General features: G+C 42.1%; 1 protein-coding gene across 1 annotated transcript in view; it reads left to right on the top strand.

The window, feature by feature from the left end:
- AQR (aquarius intron-binding spliceosomal factor) overlaps nt 1-22,409 on the top strand; it is a 96,938-nt gene that overhangs the window by 22,097 nt on the left and 52,432 nt on the right. The window contains exons 14-18 of the mRNA XM_018571182.1: nt 780-882; nt 2,768-2,888; nt 5,895-6,036; nt 15,663-15,841; nt 21,036-21,203. Of these exons, the coding sequence (XP_018426684.1) occupies nt 780-882; nt 2,768-2,888; nt 5,895-6,036; nt 15,663-15,841; nt 21,036-21,203 (713 nt within the window). The remainder of the gene's footprint in view (nt 1-779; nt 883-2,767; nt 2,889-5,894; nt 6,037-15,662; nt 15,842-21,035; nt 21,204-22,409) is intronic.

Raw genomic sequence — 22,409 nt, forward strand, 5'->3', positions numbered from 1 at the left:
TTCCCCAGCAGCTTATAGCACGGCATATTAACACATTATGGCAGACTTACCTGCCCAAAAAATCCCCTCCAGCTATGCACTTCTCCCTCGCCAGCACGTCGATCTTCTTCCTCGTTCTTCTTTTGGGTTTTCTGTGTTCGGCCACCTAATTGGTCGGGTCCCTATGACCTAACTCCTGTGTATGCGAACAGTAGTTACATAATCCTGGTATATTGTCTGTGCGCTGAGCTGCGCATGCAGCTCAGTGTACAGAAAAAAAATATTGCTAAAAGGCAGAAAGAAGCTTTTTTTTCTTTACCCTTCCACTTTACTATTCCAATCTATTCCCTAAACCTTACTTTCTTACATGCCTATTAACTCTGCTTCACCTATCCTACAATTGTTAACTGGATAAATGTGCCTTGTTGATTGACCACATTTTAATCTTTCCCCAATCTGCACTTTCCAAGTTCACCACAAACGGAAAACGTGACATCAGGTGCTTTTGGATGTAAAAATGCAACGCACTATTATGCTCGTCATTCTCAATCATGTTACCACTAGACAGAAATGTCTGCCCTCCTAGACTGATTACAGAGCTGTGATGTGGTGGAACCTTATGAAATTGTAGACCTTTACCAAATTGTTGGGTCACAAATTCTTCTATCTCATGTATTAGGTTTCATTTTTCATTCGATACAAAGACTGTCCTTGCAGCTTTTTATGTGTTCTTGACATCACTAGTTCTGTGTGTACTTGATTTAGCCATCTTGATTGATTGATTTATATTTATTTTGCAGTCCCAATGCACTCCACCGGGTGGCATCATATCTCTGTTTACTGCCAGCACTCTCTGAAGGCGAGGAGACCAAATATGACAAAGGGTTTCTCTTGGAGCTCCTGGTAGGTCTACCCAAGCTAATTTATCAATGATATATATTTCTCCCATTAGAATGAATTCCTTGACAGGGGATGATTAGGTGTTATTTTGCAAAGCAATATCTTTAACCCTTTCGCTGCCAAGCCCTCCGGAACTTTTTGCACCTCAGCTGGGCAGACCATTTGTGCAATTTTCCCATTGATTTGATTTTCAACTGCTGCGTTGCTAGCGTTTGTAAAAGACCCCCCAAACCATATATTTTCTGAAAGCCCAGGCCCGGTAGAATAAAAGGATGGTGCTAATAAGTTTGTAGGCCCTGCGATAATTGCTCAAATGTTTCTCAAACTAATATTAAACCGATAAAAATACACAATTCAATTGTCAAAGCACACTAAAATCGGTATCAGCGCACAAAAAAATATATTTTCTGACTAAATCTAAAAGATAAAACTGTATGGAGTTAATAAATAACAAATATTTGCACATTTTAAATTGCACCTTTTTGCAAAAAGGTAAAAAAAAAATGAAGGAACGCAAAACTGTATATAAACGACTTTTATGTTAAATCGTTTTTGCGCTTTGTTGGTGTTGTGATAAAATGATACAGGCATATATTTAATTGCAACACAAGGTATCACAACACATGACAATGCGTCACAAAGCTTTGCCATGTGCTGCCACAGTTAAATGTTTTTTTTAAAGAAAAAAAATTAACAATCATGTACTTCGATATGTTCTTACAACGCACTGCAGCGCATGTGCATGGCGTAAAACCACAATACGGTGTGTGTGCTTTTTTTTTTTTATTAATACATTCTTCTTCTTTTTTTATTTTTTACACTTTCTTTTTTATTTTTTTAACAATTGTATTTTTTTACATTTTAACTTTTTTTTTTTTTTTTTTACTGTTGGGGGGCTATGGTGAAATATCTGGGGTCTACACAGACCCCTGACATTTCACTTTTGAAATAGAAAAAGAAATTGAGGACACAAAGTCCTCAATTTCTTTTTCTGCAGCCTCTGTTCTAAATTGAATGGACAGTACAGAGGCTTCCCATTCATTCAGAAACTGTTGATAGTAAAATATTTACTATTAAGCAGTTTATGAATGGGCAGAAGCCTCGTAGCGAGTGCTACTCCCCATTCAGAAATTCATGAATGAACAGGAAGTGATGTAAATCACATCCTGTTCATTCATAACTGGGGACACATAGTGCTATGTGTCCCCAGCTATTTACAATCTTTCATCAGACGATCACTCCAATGTTTGTGCTGCATGGAGGATCGGTACATATCACTGATATTTACCGACCCTCCGCTCGGCCACGCACACAGCTGCTGTCATCCTAAAACTGACAGGATGACAGCGGCTCCGCTCTCCTGCCCGCCGCTCTCTCATGCCGCTCGATCATCGTGATCGTGCGACTCACTACTCCACCGCCCCACTGGCCATTTGTATTGGGATCCCCGCTGCCTCAGCCCATACAAGTGGGGGATCCATAGAGACACAGATCCCTGCCTGGAGCGGCTCCAGGCAGGGGGGAGAGGCTGAAGATGGCGGGGGCCGGAAGTTTTGTTAATATCGGTCATCGGCGACTTGTGAGCCGCTGATGACCGCTATTAATTTAAAGGGGACAGTCTGGGGAGCAGTTCTGATATAAGTTAACGCCCGCTAAAGTGACCATGAGCTCATAGAAGAAGGGTAAATGCCACCGACGTAAGGCATACTGACCTGGTGTATTGGGAACAGTTTTGTTCCGCCGTATGCATTACGTCGGCAGGGAAAGGGTTAAATACAGCCTTTTGCTTTAGTATTACGTTTGTAATTGTTGCTGTTGTTTCTCTACAGTCATTTGTGTCCAACTTGCCCGCATGAACCAGGCTTTTTCATGTATTTTTTTTTTCCAGGTGTCCCGACATGAGCGTCGTATTTCTCAGATCCAGCAGCTGAACCAGATGCCCTTGTATCCCACAGAGAAGATCATATGGGATGAGAACATTGTGCCCACAGAGTACTATTCTGGGGAAGGTGAGGCTGCTGTAAACTGATCTGAAATGCCCGTAATGACTGCTCTAATGAGCTCTAATATCAAGAAACCCACCAATATAACTCCAACTTTGAAATGTGATCTCGTTTAACCCAACCATCCTGAAACAGCTAACATGGAGTCACTTAACAGTTTCCCTGCCTTAGTAATACCTACTTTACTCCTAATACAGAGTCTTTGTATGATGAAATATTTAATGCTGTTCTTTATTTACGGATCTCTTCTTAAAATAGTTTTTACATGACTTGTTTCACTTGGAGAATTAAAACAGACTGCTTTTGGAGTGTTTAGGAATATCATGTTTCTTCTCCCTTTCTGCATTTTTGTAAAGAATAATGCGGTTCATTGAGGTCCTTGCAGCAAGAAGTTCAGTCTTCTGAATTTGAAAGACCAAAAACATTTCTGCTTTACTGTAGGGGGCACAGGTTCATCTGAGTTAGTATGTAGATGGTATTTAAAGGATTTTGTTATGTATTGAGGGCCCAGTCACACCATATCCAGTGCGTTCCGGTGCGGTTAAAGCCCGGGACACGCTGGATCGCATAGATCAGGCAGGGCAGCGTTCTGGGGCGGGAGGGGGCGTGTCGGTGCCATTCATGTCCATGGCACCTCAGACATGCCCACAGTGCGATCGCCTGAACCGAAACACGAGGTACAGGAATGCCCTCTGCTCCAGTACAGTGCGATCGGAAATAAATAGTGCATGCAGCATGTTTTTCCGATACCACTGCACCGGAACGGAGGGCATTCTTGTACCTCGCGTTCTGGTGCGGGCAATCGCACTACGGGAGTGTCTGCCATTGACATGAATAGCACTGGATATGGTGTGACTGGGCCCTGATAATGGTTTATTGCATGTATGAGCAGACAGATAATCTGCTCACTTTTATATGTTTTAATGGTATTATTAATCAGTTCATACTTCTAAATGATATTTATCTTGTATTGGACATCTGAATCAATTGCAATGTTTCGGGTTTTTCTCCAGTTCTGACCATTTCATTTTTTTCCCTAGCAAAGCTGCCATTCTGAGTACCACTTGTGTTATGATCTTGCAATGTAGAGAATAAAGGGTCTATTCATCCAGATATGGTGTTAGTTATGGATGAATACTAGTGTGCACAGTCACCCTTTGACTTTATTCATCAGTTGGGAAAATGTGGCAACCATATTTTTCTTGTAGTTCTCATCTCTGGCCTCCCCCACCATTGAATCTGTCTTTTTGCTGCCTTCCAACAGGAAAATAATTGCTTTGGTGGAATAATTAAAAGTTGTGGCATAGCAAGTGCTTGGATGAGGGGGGAAAAAAGTATTATGTCTTGGTCTCTGAAACGTTCCTGTGTGATCTAACCTCTTCGTGATTCAAGAACTTCAGTGTTGTACCTTCTGCTCGGCTCCAGAGATCTTCACTGTTTGTTCATGGCCGGTGCTGCTCAGCTTTTGCGTACAAATTGTCCCATATGGGCCCTACACCTTCTGTCCATGTAGGCTGGGACCCCAATCCATTCTATAGGCTGGGTCCCTTTGGGTGGCTTCTTATACATACATATCCAGCAATAGGAATATACAAGGGTGCAGTTGGCAGGGACATACAGTAAAGGCCTTTAGCTTTAATCCAGAGATATGTATTTAGCTATCTGGATTACATTGAGGGGGAAATGTAATAGCTGTAGTGGAAAACTTAACTAAAAGTGAAGTTGTCTTTTTAGGATTGTACTTTCATATCTTCTGTCTTTGCTTAAAAAATAACATGGAATACACTTGCCCTGCCTTGCTAACAATACCTTTGGCACTTGCTGCCCCATAATGTGTCCATTTCAGCTCTTGGCCTGTACACAGTGCACTCTAGTTCTAGTACCACTCATCCAGTAATAGTCCTAGGCTGTCTGCAGCTAAGCACCAGTGTGAATAGAAAATGATTAACTGCCCGAGGCAAACCCTGCCCATTTGTCCGAAGCTGCAGGCGCAGACTGTCATTAGTACTAAGTGACCGTGGCTGGAAATGAGCCACTAGGTGGAGTTGTCAGTGGCTTGCTACAATGGAACTCGCTTAAAAACTGTTTTAATAAGATATTGTCCTCATAGACTCAGTGCATTCTTTTTACATGGTTGTCCAGCTTTGCAGACTTGTATTGTGAGAAGGTGGGTCTGCCTCAGGCCAGCATGTGAGCAGTAATTGGCAGCCTGAGGTAATTGTAGTCCTTTCATAGTCAGCGCTTCCATGTATTCAAAATTCTAACATTTAAAGTACAAATGCAAATGCAGCCAAAACTTTACATTCATCAACAATAAACCTCATTTGACAAATAGATGTCCAATCACACAATGCATTCAGATCTGCTTGTAAGATGGAGACATCCTGTAAGGACTGTATTCCACTACATAACTTGATGTCATCTGCAAACACAGAAATAGTACTTTTAATCCCCAACTCTATATAATATATAAACAGTAAGGGGCCCAACATTGAACCTTGGGGGACACCACTAACAACCTCAGACCATTTGTCGCTGTTATAACTGGGAGGAATTCTTTCTATATGCACAAGATAAGATATTGGACTGCATTGTATAATGGGAGTTTGAACATGTCTAATGCATAATATGCAGTTGATCAGTGAACCAGGGTTTATTTTTTTTATAGCAGTTTAAATTGTTGGAGTTTTTAACACATACAAACTAGTATTATTGTAGTGCTGAGGAACATGTAGATCATGCACTAAAAAAAAAAACCCTTAAAATATTTAGAGAGGTGATCTGTGTTTTCTAAGTGGTTTATACAGTTCATGTGGCCACATCAGAGGGGCAGCAGCTACCAAAGTTATTGTTACTATGGGCTGCCAAGTCTATCTGAAGTATACTTCACCATTTTAAAACCTAAGAAATCTGCCTGTATGGTGGCATCACATGGAAACTGAAGCATGTGATCTAGTGATTAAATTGTGTTTTATTGCAATGTTGGGGTTAAAACCTGTTTCTGTTTACCAGGGTGCCTGGCACTGCCAAAGCTTAACCTGCAGTTTCTAACCCTCCATGACTATCTTCTTCGCAACTTCAACCTTTTCCGCCTGGAGTCAACGTACGAGATCCGCCAGGATATTGAGGATGTTGTATGCCGCATGAAGCCATGGTAAGTGGCAGGTTGGAGCTTGTTCCACTTCCCATGTACACATTATTTTTCTCTGGTAGAATACATCCTTAGTCAGTGTGCAGTCAGTATGTTTAAACAGTTGGTGATGAATAGCATTGCAAGTGCCAAACACACATAAGACCTGCAGATCCTTTATAATTTTGTTTACCTGGATACACAAACACTCTTTAGAGGACAATCACAAGAGTGGTGGCACATTGCCTGTTCAAGCAGTCTAGTACAATACACAGCTAGTAGTCTGAGGAATTCGGTTCTCAATCTTTATGATTAAAAACCAAAATGGTCATTTGATCTTTGTTACTGTTAACGGTCTTGCCAAGCCCACTTTCTTTTTCTACAGGCTCCATCTAAAGCAGAGGTGGGCAAACTCTGGCCCTCCAGCTGTTCTGGAATTACAAATCCCATGAGACATTGCACGATTCTCACAGCCACAGTCATGACTCCCAGAGACGGATGCATTATGGGATTTGTAGTTTCACCACAGCTGGAATTTGGCCATTCCTGATCTGATCTAAAGTCAAATATTTTTGGCTTCTGAATGAGTATGGGACTCGGCGAATTAATTATTCTGATGCTGTATGCAAACCCAAGAACAAAAATGTAAAATAGTTCAGCTTACTAGTCCTTGGTTGTATTTGCTGCATCACTTTCCTTTCAGGCTTTTCGTCCTTTTGTCAGGTGACCCTACCAGTAACACACTTCATGTCCTGTATTGTTCATGACAATGCTGTCACTCTAGGCTGCATGCTGCTGATTTGCCCATTCTAAACACACCCCTCTCCTCATCTCAACAGTATAGTGGGAGGTATTTTGTAGTTTATTGACTGAAAACACAGCTTGGGATTTCAGTGCTACAGAGGCAGTGCGCAGAAAATTAGAAGCTTGCTGGATTTCTGGTAGATCAGTAGGTATTTTTCTGTACTTGCAGTGTTTTTAAAGAGATGAAACATAGAGAAATGTGCATGTATTGTGCATGCCTTTTATTTATGCCTAATACAGTTCTCAGTGAACCTTTATTTTGGCTCACAGGAAGCTAATTCTGACAGGCAGAATTGCTTCATAGGTAGGTATACTTTCTTGACACCAAAAGTGAAATTAAAAGATGAACTCTATGCCTTCATTCACACTGGAATCGGCCCGCACGTCCGTGCTGCGTGCAGGGCCGTATTGAGCAGTTCCCGGGAAGCACAGGTGCTGCGTGTGATTAGTACGCAGCCCCCATCCTTCTCTATGGGAATAGGCAGCCCTACGTTCACCTCAAGTGCAGGTCGGTAGGAGTGCATGTTTTCCAGCTCGGACACAGACACGAACCAGACAGATGTGCAGGGTGGGTGAGCGTAGGGGGGCCGCTTAGTCCTATAGAGAAGGACGGGGGCTGCGTATTAATCACACGCAGCACCTGTCCTTCCTGGGAGCTGCTCATGCGAGCCGATTCCAGTGTGAACGAGGGCTAAACCTTGGAAACAAGAAAAAGAGACAGTATTGGCCCATGACAATGGTTTTAAGCACACACCAGCTTGTTACTGCATACATTTACAAACATTTCCCTCTTTTCACAATGCATCAGGGGGCATGCCTAGCCCTATTGAAAAAGTGGGTGCACCGGACTGTTGAAAGATCAGTACAGGAAGATGGAGCTACATCGTGTAGTTAGCAGCAGATCGTACATTATGATGCTTGCTGTGAAGTGTATGTGTTAGTTTGCATGTCATTGCAGTGTCCTTGAGTACAGGCTTACTTAAAAAGTACCTACAAACATGGATGGCGTTCAACCCATCTGCCTGAAAAGTGCTGGATTAGATGATAATCTCATGTTTTTTGGATGGTTCCCCATGGGGCCGGCTTGGCTGATGGTGAGAACAGTTGATTTCACAGATTATAAAACGATCAAGTTTTCTTCTGACAAGCTTTTGTTGGCCTCCTTCTCTCTATTTCCTACCACTGCTCTATATATACACACGATAGCCTTACAGGGGTAACCTCTGACCTTGCTACTACTCCGTATATAATAAAAGCTTTTGCAGCCCAAAGTTAGGTAATTCATTTTTTTTTTCTGTCTGATTTTTGCCAGAGACCAGGACCTGGGGATTTTGCAACTTGTTATTGTCTTGAGTGACGTCCATAACGTTTTATTGAAATTGCAAATTTTAGGATTAGCCTGATTATGTGGTCCATAAAGTTGGCTAGCAATTGATATGATTCAATCATCTTTTTACCACACTACACATTTTTAGGGTGACGTAGAGTGGACCTTTACCCCTTTTCACTACAAATCACACATAAAATCATCTTACATTCATTAGTTAAACAAACATGTTTTTCATTTACTTACAAATAGACTATTTCTTTTTTACCTAAGATTTTGCACCATGTCCCTTACATGGTACCACATTCAAGAAAGTAGATGCATACTTAGAAGAAGTAGAGAATTGGGGGCTTTTAATGTACCTCAGACTAGTTACATGTTTCTTAAAAACAATAATACTTTATTAACCTATATTTCAGAAAAAAAAACTTTGTTAAAAACAATATAAAATGCATAGAGACCTCCACTTTCTCCTACTTGTAAAAAGAGTTCCTGGTCCACTTTGGCACAAATTATGTCATCATGTCCAAGCATTCCATCCTGGGAATATTACATGAGCAGTGCAGTGCTGGGAAATCCCATCTGTAATCTCATGAGATCTGGGGGGGAAGGCATTTTCCTACCCTGAGATGATGTGCATGGTCACATGTCCTAGTCACATGTGCCAGTGTTCCAGGAAGTAAAGTGTAATATATTAATCTGCCCTTAGTAAAAATGGCCACTGTCGGAAGACTGGGGAAGAAAACAAAAAATAAGTAGGGATGTCTCGACGCCATTTTTTTTCAAGTACAAGTACTCTCCCTCAGGTACTTGCCCATACCAATTACCGGTACTTTTTCAAAGGGACAGGCAAAGTTTTTTCTAAAAGAATACAGACTAATAATTTTAGGGCAGTTTCTCACTAGGGCCGTCTGCAGGTGTCTGGGGCTGCAGCTAATGATTATTTTCATAGTCGATTAGTTGGCTGATTTATTGAGTTCGATTAATCGGATTTAAAAAAAAATTGTCCATCACTGGAGCGATTTTTAAAAATTGTAACAGTGATGGACAACTAGTTTGTATTGAGCTTTTTTTTCCATCCCGGGAGCGAGCTTGGCTACTTTATAACGGTGGCTACTTTATAACACACACATGGGCCACGGGGAACAAAAGTAGCCACCCTCCAGAAGGATGGACAGTGTCCAGCAATACATTATACAGCGCAATGTACCATCAGCTATAGAAGAATACAAATCCCAGCAATACATTATACAGCACAATGTACCATGTGGGGGGGGGGGAGTGCAGGCAGTGGGAGTTGGTGGGGGGGCACTTCAAAGGGAGAGAGGGAAACCTCTCCACCATGGACATGTGCTTTCCTCCCTGCAGTCCCAAGCTGCCAACTCCATTAAAACCGTATACAGTACTGACCACAACCGTAGCCCGGCCAGTGAGCCCCTGATGAGATGAGCAGAGCCACCCTCCCCCGCCCGATCTTCTCGTGTTCGCTTCATCTTCCTGTAGTTCCCCGACATCTTACCTTCAGTCCAATAAATCTCCCCGTGACAATTGGGAAAAATGCCAATCCTTGATGAAAAATGTTAACAACCTTTTTCACCATTGATTACAATCGACTTAGTCGATTTAGTTGTTGCAGCCCTACAGGTGTCGCCAAAGCCACGTGCAGGTGTCACCAGGGCCGCATTTTGGTTTCTCCAGGGCTCTGAGGGTGGGTGTCGAGCTCGTGCCGACTTCGGGACTGTACAGGCTGATATGGTGCTGTCCTTTTGCTGTGCCGGGAAGACAGCTGCCTGAGGTCCACATAACGTGCAGGACCTCCGGCAGCTAAATCTATTAAAGAATTTAAAGGGCCGGCATCGGCTCTATTTGTTGGAGCATTTTCACGATTACAAGTACTCATGAAAATGCTCTGTATCGGCACCAATACTAGTATTGGTATAAAGACCTCCCTAGAAAAAAGAAATGCAAAGAATACAAAGCCAGGAATTTTCTAGAAATATGTGTTAGTAGATTGTCTTTACTAAACATTTGTAAAGCTGTGATTGTTGTCATTTTAAAGATATGGCTAAAGGTCCTTTTTAAAGTAGTATTAAACTATCAAACATTTTTCAATAATGAATCCAGATTTTTTTTAAAACATACATTGTCCAGCAAATTATTTTTGTCCAAGCACTTAGTCCTGAAGTTTCCGAACAGATGATTCCAACTCTTTCAAATCTGCTTCCCTGAACACCCTGTCCAGTAAAAGATCACAATGGACAGAGCAGTCTGCAGCAGCTGTCCATCTGCTGGCTTGGAGAAGAGAGGAAAAAAAGGGTTAAGGGAGGGGGAGGGGATTGAATTGCCTTGCTGTTTCTTTGTGTTTGTGTAGACAGAGTGTGCATAAGGGTGGCTCCATAGGATCCTGCAATGGTAACAGGCTATCAGCGCCAGTGCTCAGGGGACCAGCTGATTCTACAGGAAACTCTTTAAAACATCAAGAAGCAGCATTCATTGTAAGCGATTTCATCAGCATTTGAAATAGCTGAAAAACCTTTTGACTTTGACTTGTCAGAATTATTGTACAAACATGCCCTAAAATTTTCATCTTGCTTTTTAACATAATTGCCTTCTACCCCACATCGTTGCTTTATCTGTTACTGAAGGAATGAGATGGTTAATAAACAGCACATTGCACCAAACACACAAACTAACTTTGCAACTCTACACAAAATTGTTCAACTGTCCCCTTTGTTGGTTTGGGTAGAGCTGAAGCTACAAAACACCAGTTATGTCGCAGTGAACATCCCTCCTGGAAAAGCAGCTGGAATGCTGACTTATCCCTGTTCAGCACTCTAAATGGTTAATGACACAGTCTCATTTACTCCCTGGCATGAAGAGCTATACAAATCCCCTCAGTTGCCCTGGCCAATGCAGAGTAACAACTCATGGAACATGAGCCACCGGTGATGTTTCACATTTCATGGCTATTTCAGGGTGCTGAGCTTGCTTGTCTTTTGATCTGTGGCACTTTTACAGCTCTAAACGGCTATTCTAAGTTAAGAGGCAAGCTCCCTGCCATACCAGAGCCATTATCACTGTAACCCTGTAGTGTTAAATTGTCACAGACCTGAATACTGTCATTCTGACTGTAATGCTGTCCAGGGAATTATTGCAGTCAAGTGGAAGGAAAATGATGCATTAAAACTACTCTTCAGTTTTCTTAGAATAGTAAGTATTTGCATATACATTTATACATGAGATAATGGCGCACCTCCTTTCCGATATTATCTTTTAATGTTTTTTAGGGCTGCAACAACTAATCGATTAAATCTATAATGAGCATCATTGTCAACGATTCTCATTATCGATTTAGTTGGTTTGATTGGTTGAATTTGCAGCCGCCACTCTGCTCCTTTCAATCCCCCTGTGTCGGCAGAGGCAGCGGGAACACAGAACACTGCAGCCAGCACCAGCGGGGAGGAGAGACCACTGTGCCTCTGCGTTTCTCCGCTGCTGCCCCCATGCCCGCGCTGCTCCATGTGCCCCCTCTTCTGCCGGCGGTAGAAAGCCAGTGTCAAGTCTCCCATCAGCAGGCGGGAAACAATAGCCAAAAAAATTGTAGAAATGTCACCAGCACACCAGTCCTTTTAAGATGGCAAAAGCTTCATTTATTGAAGTTTTTTGTCATATGACCAAACAAGCGCTTTCGGGACCGCACAGGGTCCCTTCATCAGGCTTTAGCATTGGAAACAATAGCCAGCCTGCTATTGGCTATTGTAAATTGCAATAGCAGGCTGGCTATTGCACCCGCCCACTGCCTGCGATCAATCAGCAGAGGAGGACCTGAAGGAGAATTTTCTTCTTCAGTTCCCTCCTCTGCTGATTGACCGCAGGCAGTGGGCGGGTACAATAGCCAGCCTGCTATTGGCTTTTGCAGTTTAAAACAGCCAATAGCAGGCTGGCTATAACAAGCAGGCTGCTACAAGTGATTTATCAATTGTGCAAAATGAGCGATGGCTCCCCTGCTCTACATTTAGCCGTGATTGACTGCTGTAGGAAAATAACACCTGCCCAGTGTCGGGAAATTCATGTCCCAGGCGTCGGGCGATACAAATCGGCATTGATGAACCAGACTTTAACAAACAGGCTCAGATAAGCAAACAAATGGTAGTGTGGGACACATGGCCATGCACTGCATGATTAGGTAGGGCTTATCCTTTGAGCTATTGCTGTCAAGGATTAGTATAAAGGTGCTGTTTGAGTTGCAGTACTGTGTGCAGCTACATCATGAGTTTAAGCTGTTGGAGTATTTTCTGCTTTGCCCATTGAGGGACATAGCTTGATAGTAAGCAATTTAAGGTTGCACTGCCGCCTATAGGAGAAATGGACACTAGGTACATAGAACTACCCCCCCCTCACACCTGCTCAGTTTCACTTGGTGTCCTTAGGAGAATGTATGTTTCTTTCCTCTCTGCTATATTTTTGGAAAATGTTCTGTTATCAACAGCTACTGGAAGATTCGAGCCTGATATTAAAACTTTTGGACATCTCTCCAGTTAGTCAACTAGATCAGGTATTCCCAGGAGTAAGAGGAGTAAGGCTGACCATATTGCTCTATTTTTCTTGTTCAACCTGCGTGCTGAAAGAAAAAAAAATAGAGAAGATTCCCCCATCAACACTACGAGTGTGTTAATCGAGGAATCCCCGCTGTTTGCATTGCATGCAGACAGCGGCCGCCGACTGCTGTCAGAATACCCAACAAGAGGCAGCAGTTAATTGCTGCCGGCTCTGGTTGTACGTAGATTTTCTGGCTGGCTCCTTTGATCAGCTGATTAAGGGATGCCAGGCGAAAGGGTGCTGGTAGCGGCACCCAATGTGCGAATTTCTGCCGGTTTCTCAAGTATAGTACAAAAAAAGAATTGGTATGTAGTGAAATGGAACCCTTGTTTTTTTGAGAGTTTTTCCCAGGACCTCATGATGATGGATTAACGTATAAAAATGATATAATATGAGAAGTATAATGTTTATCAAAGAATGGTAAATTTACAGGTGTTTCCAAGAGTGTGTTTATGGATATGTTGGACTCTTATGAAGTTGTGCAAGTATGAGGTTGTTTGGTGATCAAAGATGTAGTGTGCTGGATAAAATATAGAACCTGTGAGAGGATGGTCTGCCTGTTGATGCACACATATAAAAGTGTGTCCTCATATACTGAAATCCTGTGATGATTGGCAGATACAGTATTATTGCTGGTCAGAGTAATGTTTTAGTATTAGGTAAAAATGTATATATTCTGTGTTGGGTAGTACCAGTATGGGGATAAGTGGTTTTGTGATTAAGCTGGTTCTAGATTTACATACAAGCCATCTGGGTGGCATGTTTTTAAATAGAAAATCCAAATAGACTCTCTAGCCTTTAGTCGTCTGTATATATCATATTTGTGTGAGTGGTAGTTGTTTGAGGACCCTGTCACACCATAAAGAGTGCGTTCGGGCTCTGGAACGCACTGGGATGCAACCCCGCAGGCTCATTTTATTTTTTTTTGGGGGGGCAGTGCGATTGCCAGCACCCGAACACGTGGCACATTCGTGCCTGCGTCCCGCTCCAGTGTGATCTGCAAAAAATAGTGCATGCAAATTTTTTGCAGATCACACTGGACCGGAACGCAGGAACTAATTGCCACATGTTCGGGTGGCGGCGATCACACTGCGGGTGGGGGGCGTGGCTGACGTGCCCCCTCCCGCACCAAAACATAGAGAGCCGGCCGGGGTGCGTTCCAGAGGCCGAACGCACTGGAACACACTATTTATGGTGTGACTGGGCCCTCATAGTACCTGTTTAATAGGAGTTACTGTGTATTTAACAATGTGTTATGTTATAAAGCGTAATATATGGAGCCGCTATGGGCTCAAAAACAAGAATAACACACAGAGCAAGAACCAAAAATCCAGCATCTGCAACCTGTATGTACTTTATGTAATGTTTGTAATGTAAGGGTGGACAGCACCTATAGGAATCCTTGTGTAATCTATGCCGGCAACTAAGTCGGATCATGAATACCGGCAAAACGTTAAAAAGAAAAAAAAGAAAACCAGCGAGCCTTTTATTTCTCAAGTTGAAATATTATACATAACTGTATCATCCCTGCCCTTTTACAAGTTGATTAAAGCATGTAGACCAGAGCTGATGAAATAGATACAAAATGCTTATTGGTTGTTACAAAGTAATTACAAGTGGAAGCAATGTAGCAACATCATGCAGCAGGTATAGCTACGAATACAAGATTTAGGTGACACTGAACTTAAATAAATCTTTTTAAAATACATTCAAGTACCTTAACTAATATCAAAAATGTATCTTATTTGTGTATCACTCGGCTGTAGATCCTCAAATCATCTCTGAAATGGTGCCAACACTGTCCTTCCTTCTGGAGGGTGTCTGCTTTTGTTCCCCATGGTCCCTGTGTGTTGTTAAGTAGCCACTGCTCCATTCTCACTCCTCCATCTCAAAGGATTAAATATAAATCAAAGTCACAGTTGAGACCATGTGGTGATAAAGTAATCCAAAAACCTCTTGTCTTTGCTGCAGTGATATGATAGAGATCTAATCAATTACCATGAACCTAAATCAGTATCTGTATATCCTGCTTTCAAATAACGTTTAGGTACAGGAGTTTCAATTTGTTCAGCCCTAATTGAAGACCTATGCTGTGATACTCTATCCCTAACCTATATACGGTAAATGACATGTGCGCTGCAGTAAATAACTAGAATATGTGCCTGACGCATGCCTAATCATTTATTGTTGTGTTGCATCAGAATTGGAGAAGGTTCTGCTTTCAGTCATATTGAAACATTCTGAGCATGACAAACATGGGAATGACCCTTCCCTGCTGGCCCAGGAAAAGTCCAGAAGGTTTCTCTTTGAACAATTTTATCCTGAATGGTAGGATTACATCTTATGGTCTGCAATGGCATATTGCAAAATTCCTCCACTTTAGGATAAACTGTTTGTAATATGTTCCAATCCCACCTAATACAAGAAAATATTTTTCCCCCCGAAAATCTGTGAAATTGACACACAAATAATATCACATCTTCTACATTTCTTGTTTTATTGTCAACAGTTTCAGTCTATATGCTTTATATGTTGTACGGGTATATGTTTTGATTGTCTTGAAAAAGGGCAGGGATGCCTGAAACGTTGCTGTATTTCATTTCAACTTAATGAGTGTTAAAACGCTCTCTCTGTGATTTAACCCCCCTCCGACATAGGGCACCCGTTGCGGCCCCCATGTGTCTAAGATCTGTGAAGCCAAAGCCAACGCACTTTAGGAAATAGACTTTACTCATAGTGTAGCAGAGGATCCAGTGCCCCCCCCCCATCAATATCTTTTGAAACCGCTCTCCTAAAACTGCTCTCATGAATGTATTTCTCTGTTTGCCTTGACTTCAGCTTTAACGTGTACAGCTTTATACATGTGTGTGGGTTTCACATAAATATATACATTGGTAATCATGCACAATTTTTCTTACAGGCAGTCTGAATATGGTGGTGTTGTTTTTGGTGGCTGGGCTCGCATGGCTCAACCTATAGCGGCTTTCTCTGTTGTGGAAGTTGCCAAACCAAACATTGGTGAAAACTGGCCAACACAAGTAAGAGCCGATGTTACCATCAACCTGAATGTCAGAGACCAGATTAAAGATGAATGGGAAGGTATGAATAACAGGAGAACTTGTGTCGTATGTTACTTTTCATGTATTAATACACACTGTTGAGTCCTTTGAATGTAGAAGAATAAATTTTGTCCTAATTTTGCATTTGTACTTTTTAAGCAAAAATATGCACTTAGAATTACACTTGGGGTTTAATGAAATGACCTGATATAGTTGTGTGCGGAATGATTTTCTCCCCCTTGAAGCGTATCTTGAGTCCAAAATGAAAAATGTAAAGTGTTGCAGTTCACCAGTGCATTCATTTTCATAGTTTTTTCCTTTATTTTCACCTCCGTGATTCTGTCAGTAACATGTCATGTCTTAGGATGACAATGCTTAATCACCATACTGTAACAGGACACAACTAGTGGGATCTCCCTCTGTCGTCTTGTACATAACATAGATGGACAGGGTTGTAGTTCCCAGAATAATATAACTGATAACAGAGCACAGAAAGTTCACAGCTTGACAAGATTTCTGGCAAGATCAACCAGTATGTGTGCATTTATCAATCGGATACAACAAACTGCTGCCAATAGTATATTTGTAGCCCAAAAGGGAGCAAATTGGAGAAGTTCGTGCGTGCAATCTGGGAAGAGATCTACTTAAGCGTACCATACACTAATTGATTTTCTGCCAAGCAGGAAAGTCGACCAGTGTGTGGCCCCCTCACTTGGCAGGGCTAGTATACCCATTTTATGGCACTTCTGGCCAGGTAAGTTCTATTTTATGTTGAAATGTATTAGGCAAACCAGGTAGGTTTTTTTCCTGTAGGTATAGGCCAGTTTATATGTCTATGGAGGCATAAAGACACAGTCTATAGTATTGTTTCATAGGTACTGTATAAGTCTTAATCTTGATCTAATCTTCATGCTGTGTCTCTTATACAGTTTACAAATACAGACCTACAACATATAAATGTGTGCGTGTGTGCGGATGTTTCTGTTTGTTGATTTCAGCTGATCACTTCTAATCTATAGTTCTGTTTATATATAAACATAACAGCAAGCTCTAGATTAAATAATTCTTTGTTTTTGCTTTTGGTACTTTCACTCACAAATCTAGGAAAATCATGCTGCAATTAAGAGCAGGTAGAGAGAGAGAGAGAGAGGTCAGAACTTCTGATCTTCATTCATGTTTTGGATCGATGGCAGATAATAAAGTATTAGAGCCATTAGATTAGCAAGGACCTAGCTGTGTGTGTTGAGAGGGCTAGGGAGGGGGGCTTGGCAGTTTTTTCTTTCTACAAAAGGTAAATATTTACTTCAGGACTTAATCTTCCCTCACCTGTCACAGGATGTGTTTACTACACTTTTAAAATGATGCACCTCATGTATATTTAGGCAGGAGAGTTATATTTGAAAGAGGGATCCACAATGCATATAAATAGACCTTGACTTTGTTGGCTAGACGCCACATTCTACTGGCAATCAATAATATAGTCATCTCCAACTTGACATCTTGTCATTCCAACTGAGGGCATTGAAGATTGTGTCCAATGGACCTGCAGCCCTGATGTATGGTTCCTAAATTTTAGATGGTCTTCCTGCTTCATCTATGAAGTGTGATGTAGAGTGGTGAGTGAATTGATATGTGTTAGCACAGTGCCCAGCAACCAGCCAACAGGGAATAGCAGAAGTACCTGCCTCTATGATGAGATCATAACATATAGGGAGAGTTCTGAGCACACAGTCTCCTTTGTTAAAGCAGAACTCCAGACACATGCTATAAACACATATTAATGCAGTTGTGTTTTACATTACAAATTTGTCTTGCTGTCATCCTCTGCACAGCAGCACTTGGACTGGGACTGGGAGGGGGAGCGGGAGCACTAGGAACTAGTCAGACTTATTAGTATCTTCCTGCTCCTTCATTGTCTAATCAGTAGGATGAGGATGGGGAGGTGACACTGCTATGTTCCTTAACGCTAAGGGTTTGTTTGTGCTAAGTCCACTGAGCTGCATACACCACCATACATGTATGATGTCAACAGGGCATATAGAAAACAATTGTTTTCTATGAGCCTTGTTCACACCATACATGTATGGTGCTGTACAGAAAAACGCAGCTCAATGAACATAGTGTGAACAAGCAAACTGATGCATGCTGGGGGCGTTATCCTGAGCTGGCCTACAATTTTTTTTTGCCAGTTCCCGTTCCTCCTGAAAGCCGACAGTGTAACTGACAGTATCTGAATTCCTGTGTCCCTCAATGGAATCCAAGAAAAGAGTACAAAAATCCTATTTTATTGGCCGTCTTGCTTTCAGTTATCTCAGTTAGAATACATTATATTATTAAGTCAATAGAAAGTGCATATGGTGAAGTCAACCATAGCAACAGTCAGAAATGTTTGGTCATATCTGATGGGTTTTACTGAACAGACCTCTATGTTCATTATTAACTGATGAACAAATTGCTCCTCATACAAGTGTGTGTATGTATTGCAGCCATTGTTGACGTGAGTATTCCAGTCATAAACATCAACAGGACAGTGGCAGCAGTGTGGCAGCTTGGCCTGTATTGAACAGTAGTTTGTTTCCTCATTCAAGACTTTTTTTAAAATTTGTCCGATGAGAGATTTATGAGTCAGTACCAAGAAATCCTGCAAAGGTTCTCTCCTCTAAAAATAAGCAGGTTTTAGGTTATAAGGGGCAACATATCCATGCTGCTTAAACAGCAAAATGTAATTTATATGCTGAAGGTCCTGGGAGTTGTGCACCGATTGATGCCAGCTGGCGCATAACTGAATAACATTTCCCCGTACTCCAGCTGAAGCCGTACACTTAAGGTGACCCCTGTTGGCACTGCAAGCATATTCAGTTTTTGACCATTGCTGTCAAAACCATGCCAGCACTTGGGCAGCTTGTGTGCGACACTCCATACTAGATGTCTGGCAAGAGTACATTGCTGAAGTGCACTGGTGGGTCCATAGCAATTTTTTGATGGAAAGCTATCTTGGATAGTTTTTCAGTTTCTTCTTCTGCTTTTTCTGTGAAGCAAAGTACAAGCTGGACCCCAAAACAAATAAGCAACAGAATTAATTAACTGTACATCAGATACAGGCTTACCGCAAATACTGTTCGGTACTCGCTCCAAAACCATATACATCAGGGCTCAAAATTTCCTCTCGCAATTGGCGAGTGAAAATTGCGTGAGGGCGAGTGGAAATTCATCTAGGGAGGGGGAGCCACCGGCAGCACCATCCGCTTCTGCAGCAACTACCACCGCTTCTGCAGCGGCGATCGAGCGCTTCAGTTGTCTTCTGTGGCCGGAGTGAAGGGAAGACCGCTGCACTGATTTTACTTCTCCTCGGCTGCTGCAGCTACAGAGTGGCAGAGGGGGAGAAGAATCAGTTAGTCGGTCTTCCCTTCACTCTGGCCACCTGCAGCTTCCTCCGCCCACCTCATCTGTCATAGGCTGGAGGAAGACTGCAGCTGCTATTGGCCAGCTGGATGTTTTTGTAGCGCGGGACCTGAAGAATACATCTCTGTACACGCCCCCAGCACCAGCGCCAGTACCACCACCAGCACCTAGAGAGGAAGAGGGCAGATCAGCTATATGTGCTGTAAGTCCTGTTCTTTCTGCCTTACACTGCTGACCTCTGTGAGTTAAATTACTGACCTCTGTACTGTGCGTTAAATTACTGACCTCTGTACTGTGCGTTAAATTACTGACCTCTGTACTGTGCGTTAAATTACTGACCTCTGTACGTTTCGTCACACCTCTGACCTGGCAGAGTTAAGGCCAGGGCAGGGTAGGGGTTAGGTGGGGCAACTGGTGGCGAGTAACTCTTAAGGCCTGGCTAGTAGCTCAGGGCCTGAAATTTTGAGCCCTGTTATACATAAAAAACAAAAGAATAAACAACCAACACCTTATGCATCTTAGTGAAGTAAAATCATATAAAAATCACGAAGAGGATTCTTAGAATGCCTATATCAAAAACAAGCAACTAACCATTTTTTTTATAGACCACACTAAATACATAGGCCACATATGGAACCAATCAACCCTAAGATGTCCACAAAGAGACATCTATTGTCTGCCACATACAATGCTGTTTTAACACGTCTCTCTGGGCAGGTTATTAACACCTCCTAGCTCCAATTATGCAAATACATCAACACTTGATTGTGACTAACAGATTATGTGGATTGGAACAACATTCCCCATATTTATTCCCAGATAATTTTTGTCATTCTGAATTGAGAAAGCTGGTTGGACGACCAGTGAAACGAAACGCCTTCAAGAAAAATACAACAAGTCCAGTTGCCTTGACTTATTTTTTACAGATAAAGGCACTGAATGTTCCTATAGACACCGTTGGAAGCATAGTTCGCAAGTTCAGAGTTAAAAGAACATTTGTTACACTAACTGGACGGCAGAAAAAGGAGGCTATCCATGGCTGTGACCAGATTTCTGAGAAGGCAGGTAGAGAAAAAGCCCTCCAGTGACTGCAAACGATCTGCAGCAAGACTTGTTGGCAACAGGAACCAAGGTTTTAGTTTGCATAGTAAGGCGCATACTAAATGCAGAAGGTTTCCTTACCAGAACCCAAAATCGTATAAATAATCCACAGACGTTTTGGCATTCTGTTCTGTGGAGCAATAAAACAAAACTGGAACTTTTCAGTCTTATGGATCAGCAGTATATCTAGAGGAAGAAGAATGAGGTATACGCCGATATAGCCTGATCGCAGTTCATTCTTTCCTCTGCTAACATTGTACTTCTGTACAGCAAACTATTCTAGCCTCCTTTTCACCAAAAACCTCTCGTCAGTAATGCCCAATAATCCTCCTCCTCATCCATTGACCCTCTAGTCAAAGCAGTAGCGGATTCCATTTACCATCAAATCACAGACTCTTGATCACCCCTCCCTAAAACACTCCAGTCAGCACACTGAGAGCCCAGCAACCTCCATTCAGTCCTCTCCCTGCAGTGTACTCTCCCTGCAAATTATTTATACTCCCTGCTCTCCATATTCCCCTAAAAACATTTAGGAAATCTTGTTTTGGTGTCGATCTTCATTTTGATTCCATTTCTAATAATATAGTTTAATATTCACAAACCTAACCGTTCTAGAATGTGCACACTTTGCTACTTGTATGAAGAAAGTCTGTAAATGTCAATTGATATCATGTTATAATAAATGCAATCTGAATAACGACATTAAAATGTTGTCTTGTCACTTCAACCAGGTCTCCGCAAACATGATGTTTGCTTTTTGGTCACCCTGCGGCCCATGTTACCATATGGAACCAAGATTGATCGTAGGCAGTCTATTGCGGAACAGACTGGGCTCATGTATGTACGAGGATGTGAAATTCAAGGCATGCTGGATGAGAAGGGACGAGTTATTGAGGAAGGTAAGATAATAATAAAACTGCATTGTAGAGTTGATTATAGATGGAGAATGTTTTAAAGCTGAACTCCAGGTACAAAATTCTGATTTAAATATATTCTGCAATAGCCACAAATGATATAAAACCACTTTGTGTTTACCAAATGCCTTTGCAGACACAGTTATTACCTTGAAAGTAGCGGTGACATCTTCGCTGTGCTGTACATAGTCTGCACAGAGAGCAGAGATGTGGGAGGGACCCAGCAGGTCCACCCACTTCAGCCTGTCTGCAGAGAACTACAAGAGGGGGCGGATATAAGACCAATCACTCTTCACATGGAGAGGGAGCAGTAGTGACGGTCTTAGGTAGAGGAAGCTCCAGCACAGAGGCATGTTGGTTTACTGCATCGATCTGAAAGAAATATACAAAGCCCACGAAGGTTCGAGAATACACATGCCTCTTGTATTTTGATAATATTTGCTCAGTCTGGGGTTAGGCTTTAAAGGAACTAACAGAACAGGGGGAAAAATGCAGCACATAATACAATAGCAGATGTGACAGAATTAGAACGGCTCATTTATGACAACTTGCACAACTGAAAAACAGTTGTTGCTCAACAATACCAGTCAGATTGTTTAATAGCAAACTAACAGCTGGATACTCAGTTTTTTTTAACAGGATCCATTTAAAAATGAATGATGAAAGTGCCATTTTTAGAGATAGTATTTGGCTCTGGTCTGTGCAGAACAGCCTCTTTACAGGTGTAGAGTGAAGCCAACTACAAACTGCAGTAAGTCGCTTTTTTTTCTTATTATAGGACAGGATAGTATGTTATTTGTTTTCATTGTCCATTGAGGGACAGAGGAACAGAAGAAATGATAAACAACCGGGTTATGCTGCTTCCTTTAGGAATACTGGACACTGGCAAAACAAAAAAGTTCAGGTAGCCTACTGTATAACCCCCGCCCCCAACCCTCATGCCTCCATTTTTTACTAGTGTCCTAGAATGTTGGACACACTGTCCTCTGCTGAGCAAAACTTGTCTTCCATCAACGTTTTCTCTTCAATCAAGACTTCTGTCAACATGCTGCTAGGCCAGGGCTCAAAATTTCCACTCGCCCCCTCGCAATTGGCGAGTGAAAATTGCGTGGGGGCGAGTGGAAATCCAGGGGGGGGGGACTTCCACCGCTTCGGCAGCGCCGATCGCTGTCTGTTTCCTCCACCCGCTTC

The sequence above is a fragment of the Nanorana parkeri genome, unplaced genomic scaffold, assembly GCF_000935625.1.
Source record: "Nanorana parkeri isolate BGI_ZX_2015 unplaced genomic scaffold, ASM93562v1 scaffold1693, whole genome shotgun sequence".
NCBI classification, from domain to species: Eukaryota; Metazoa; Chordata; class Amphibia; order Anura; family Dicroglossidae; genus Nanorana; species Nanorana parkeri.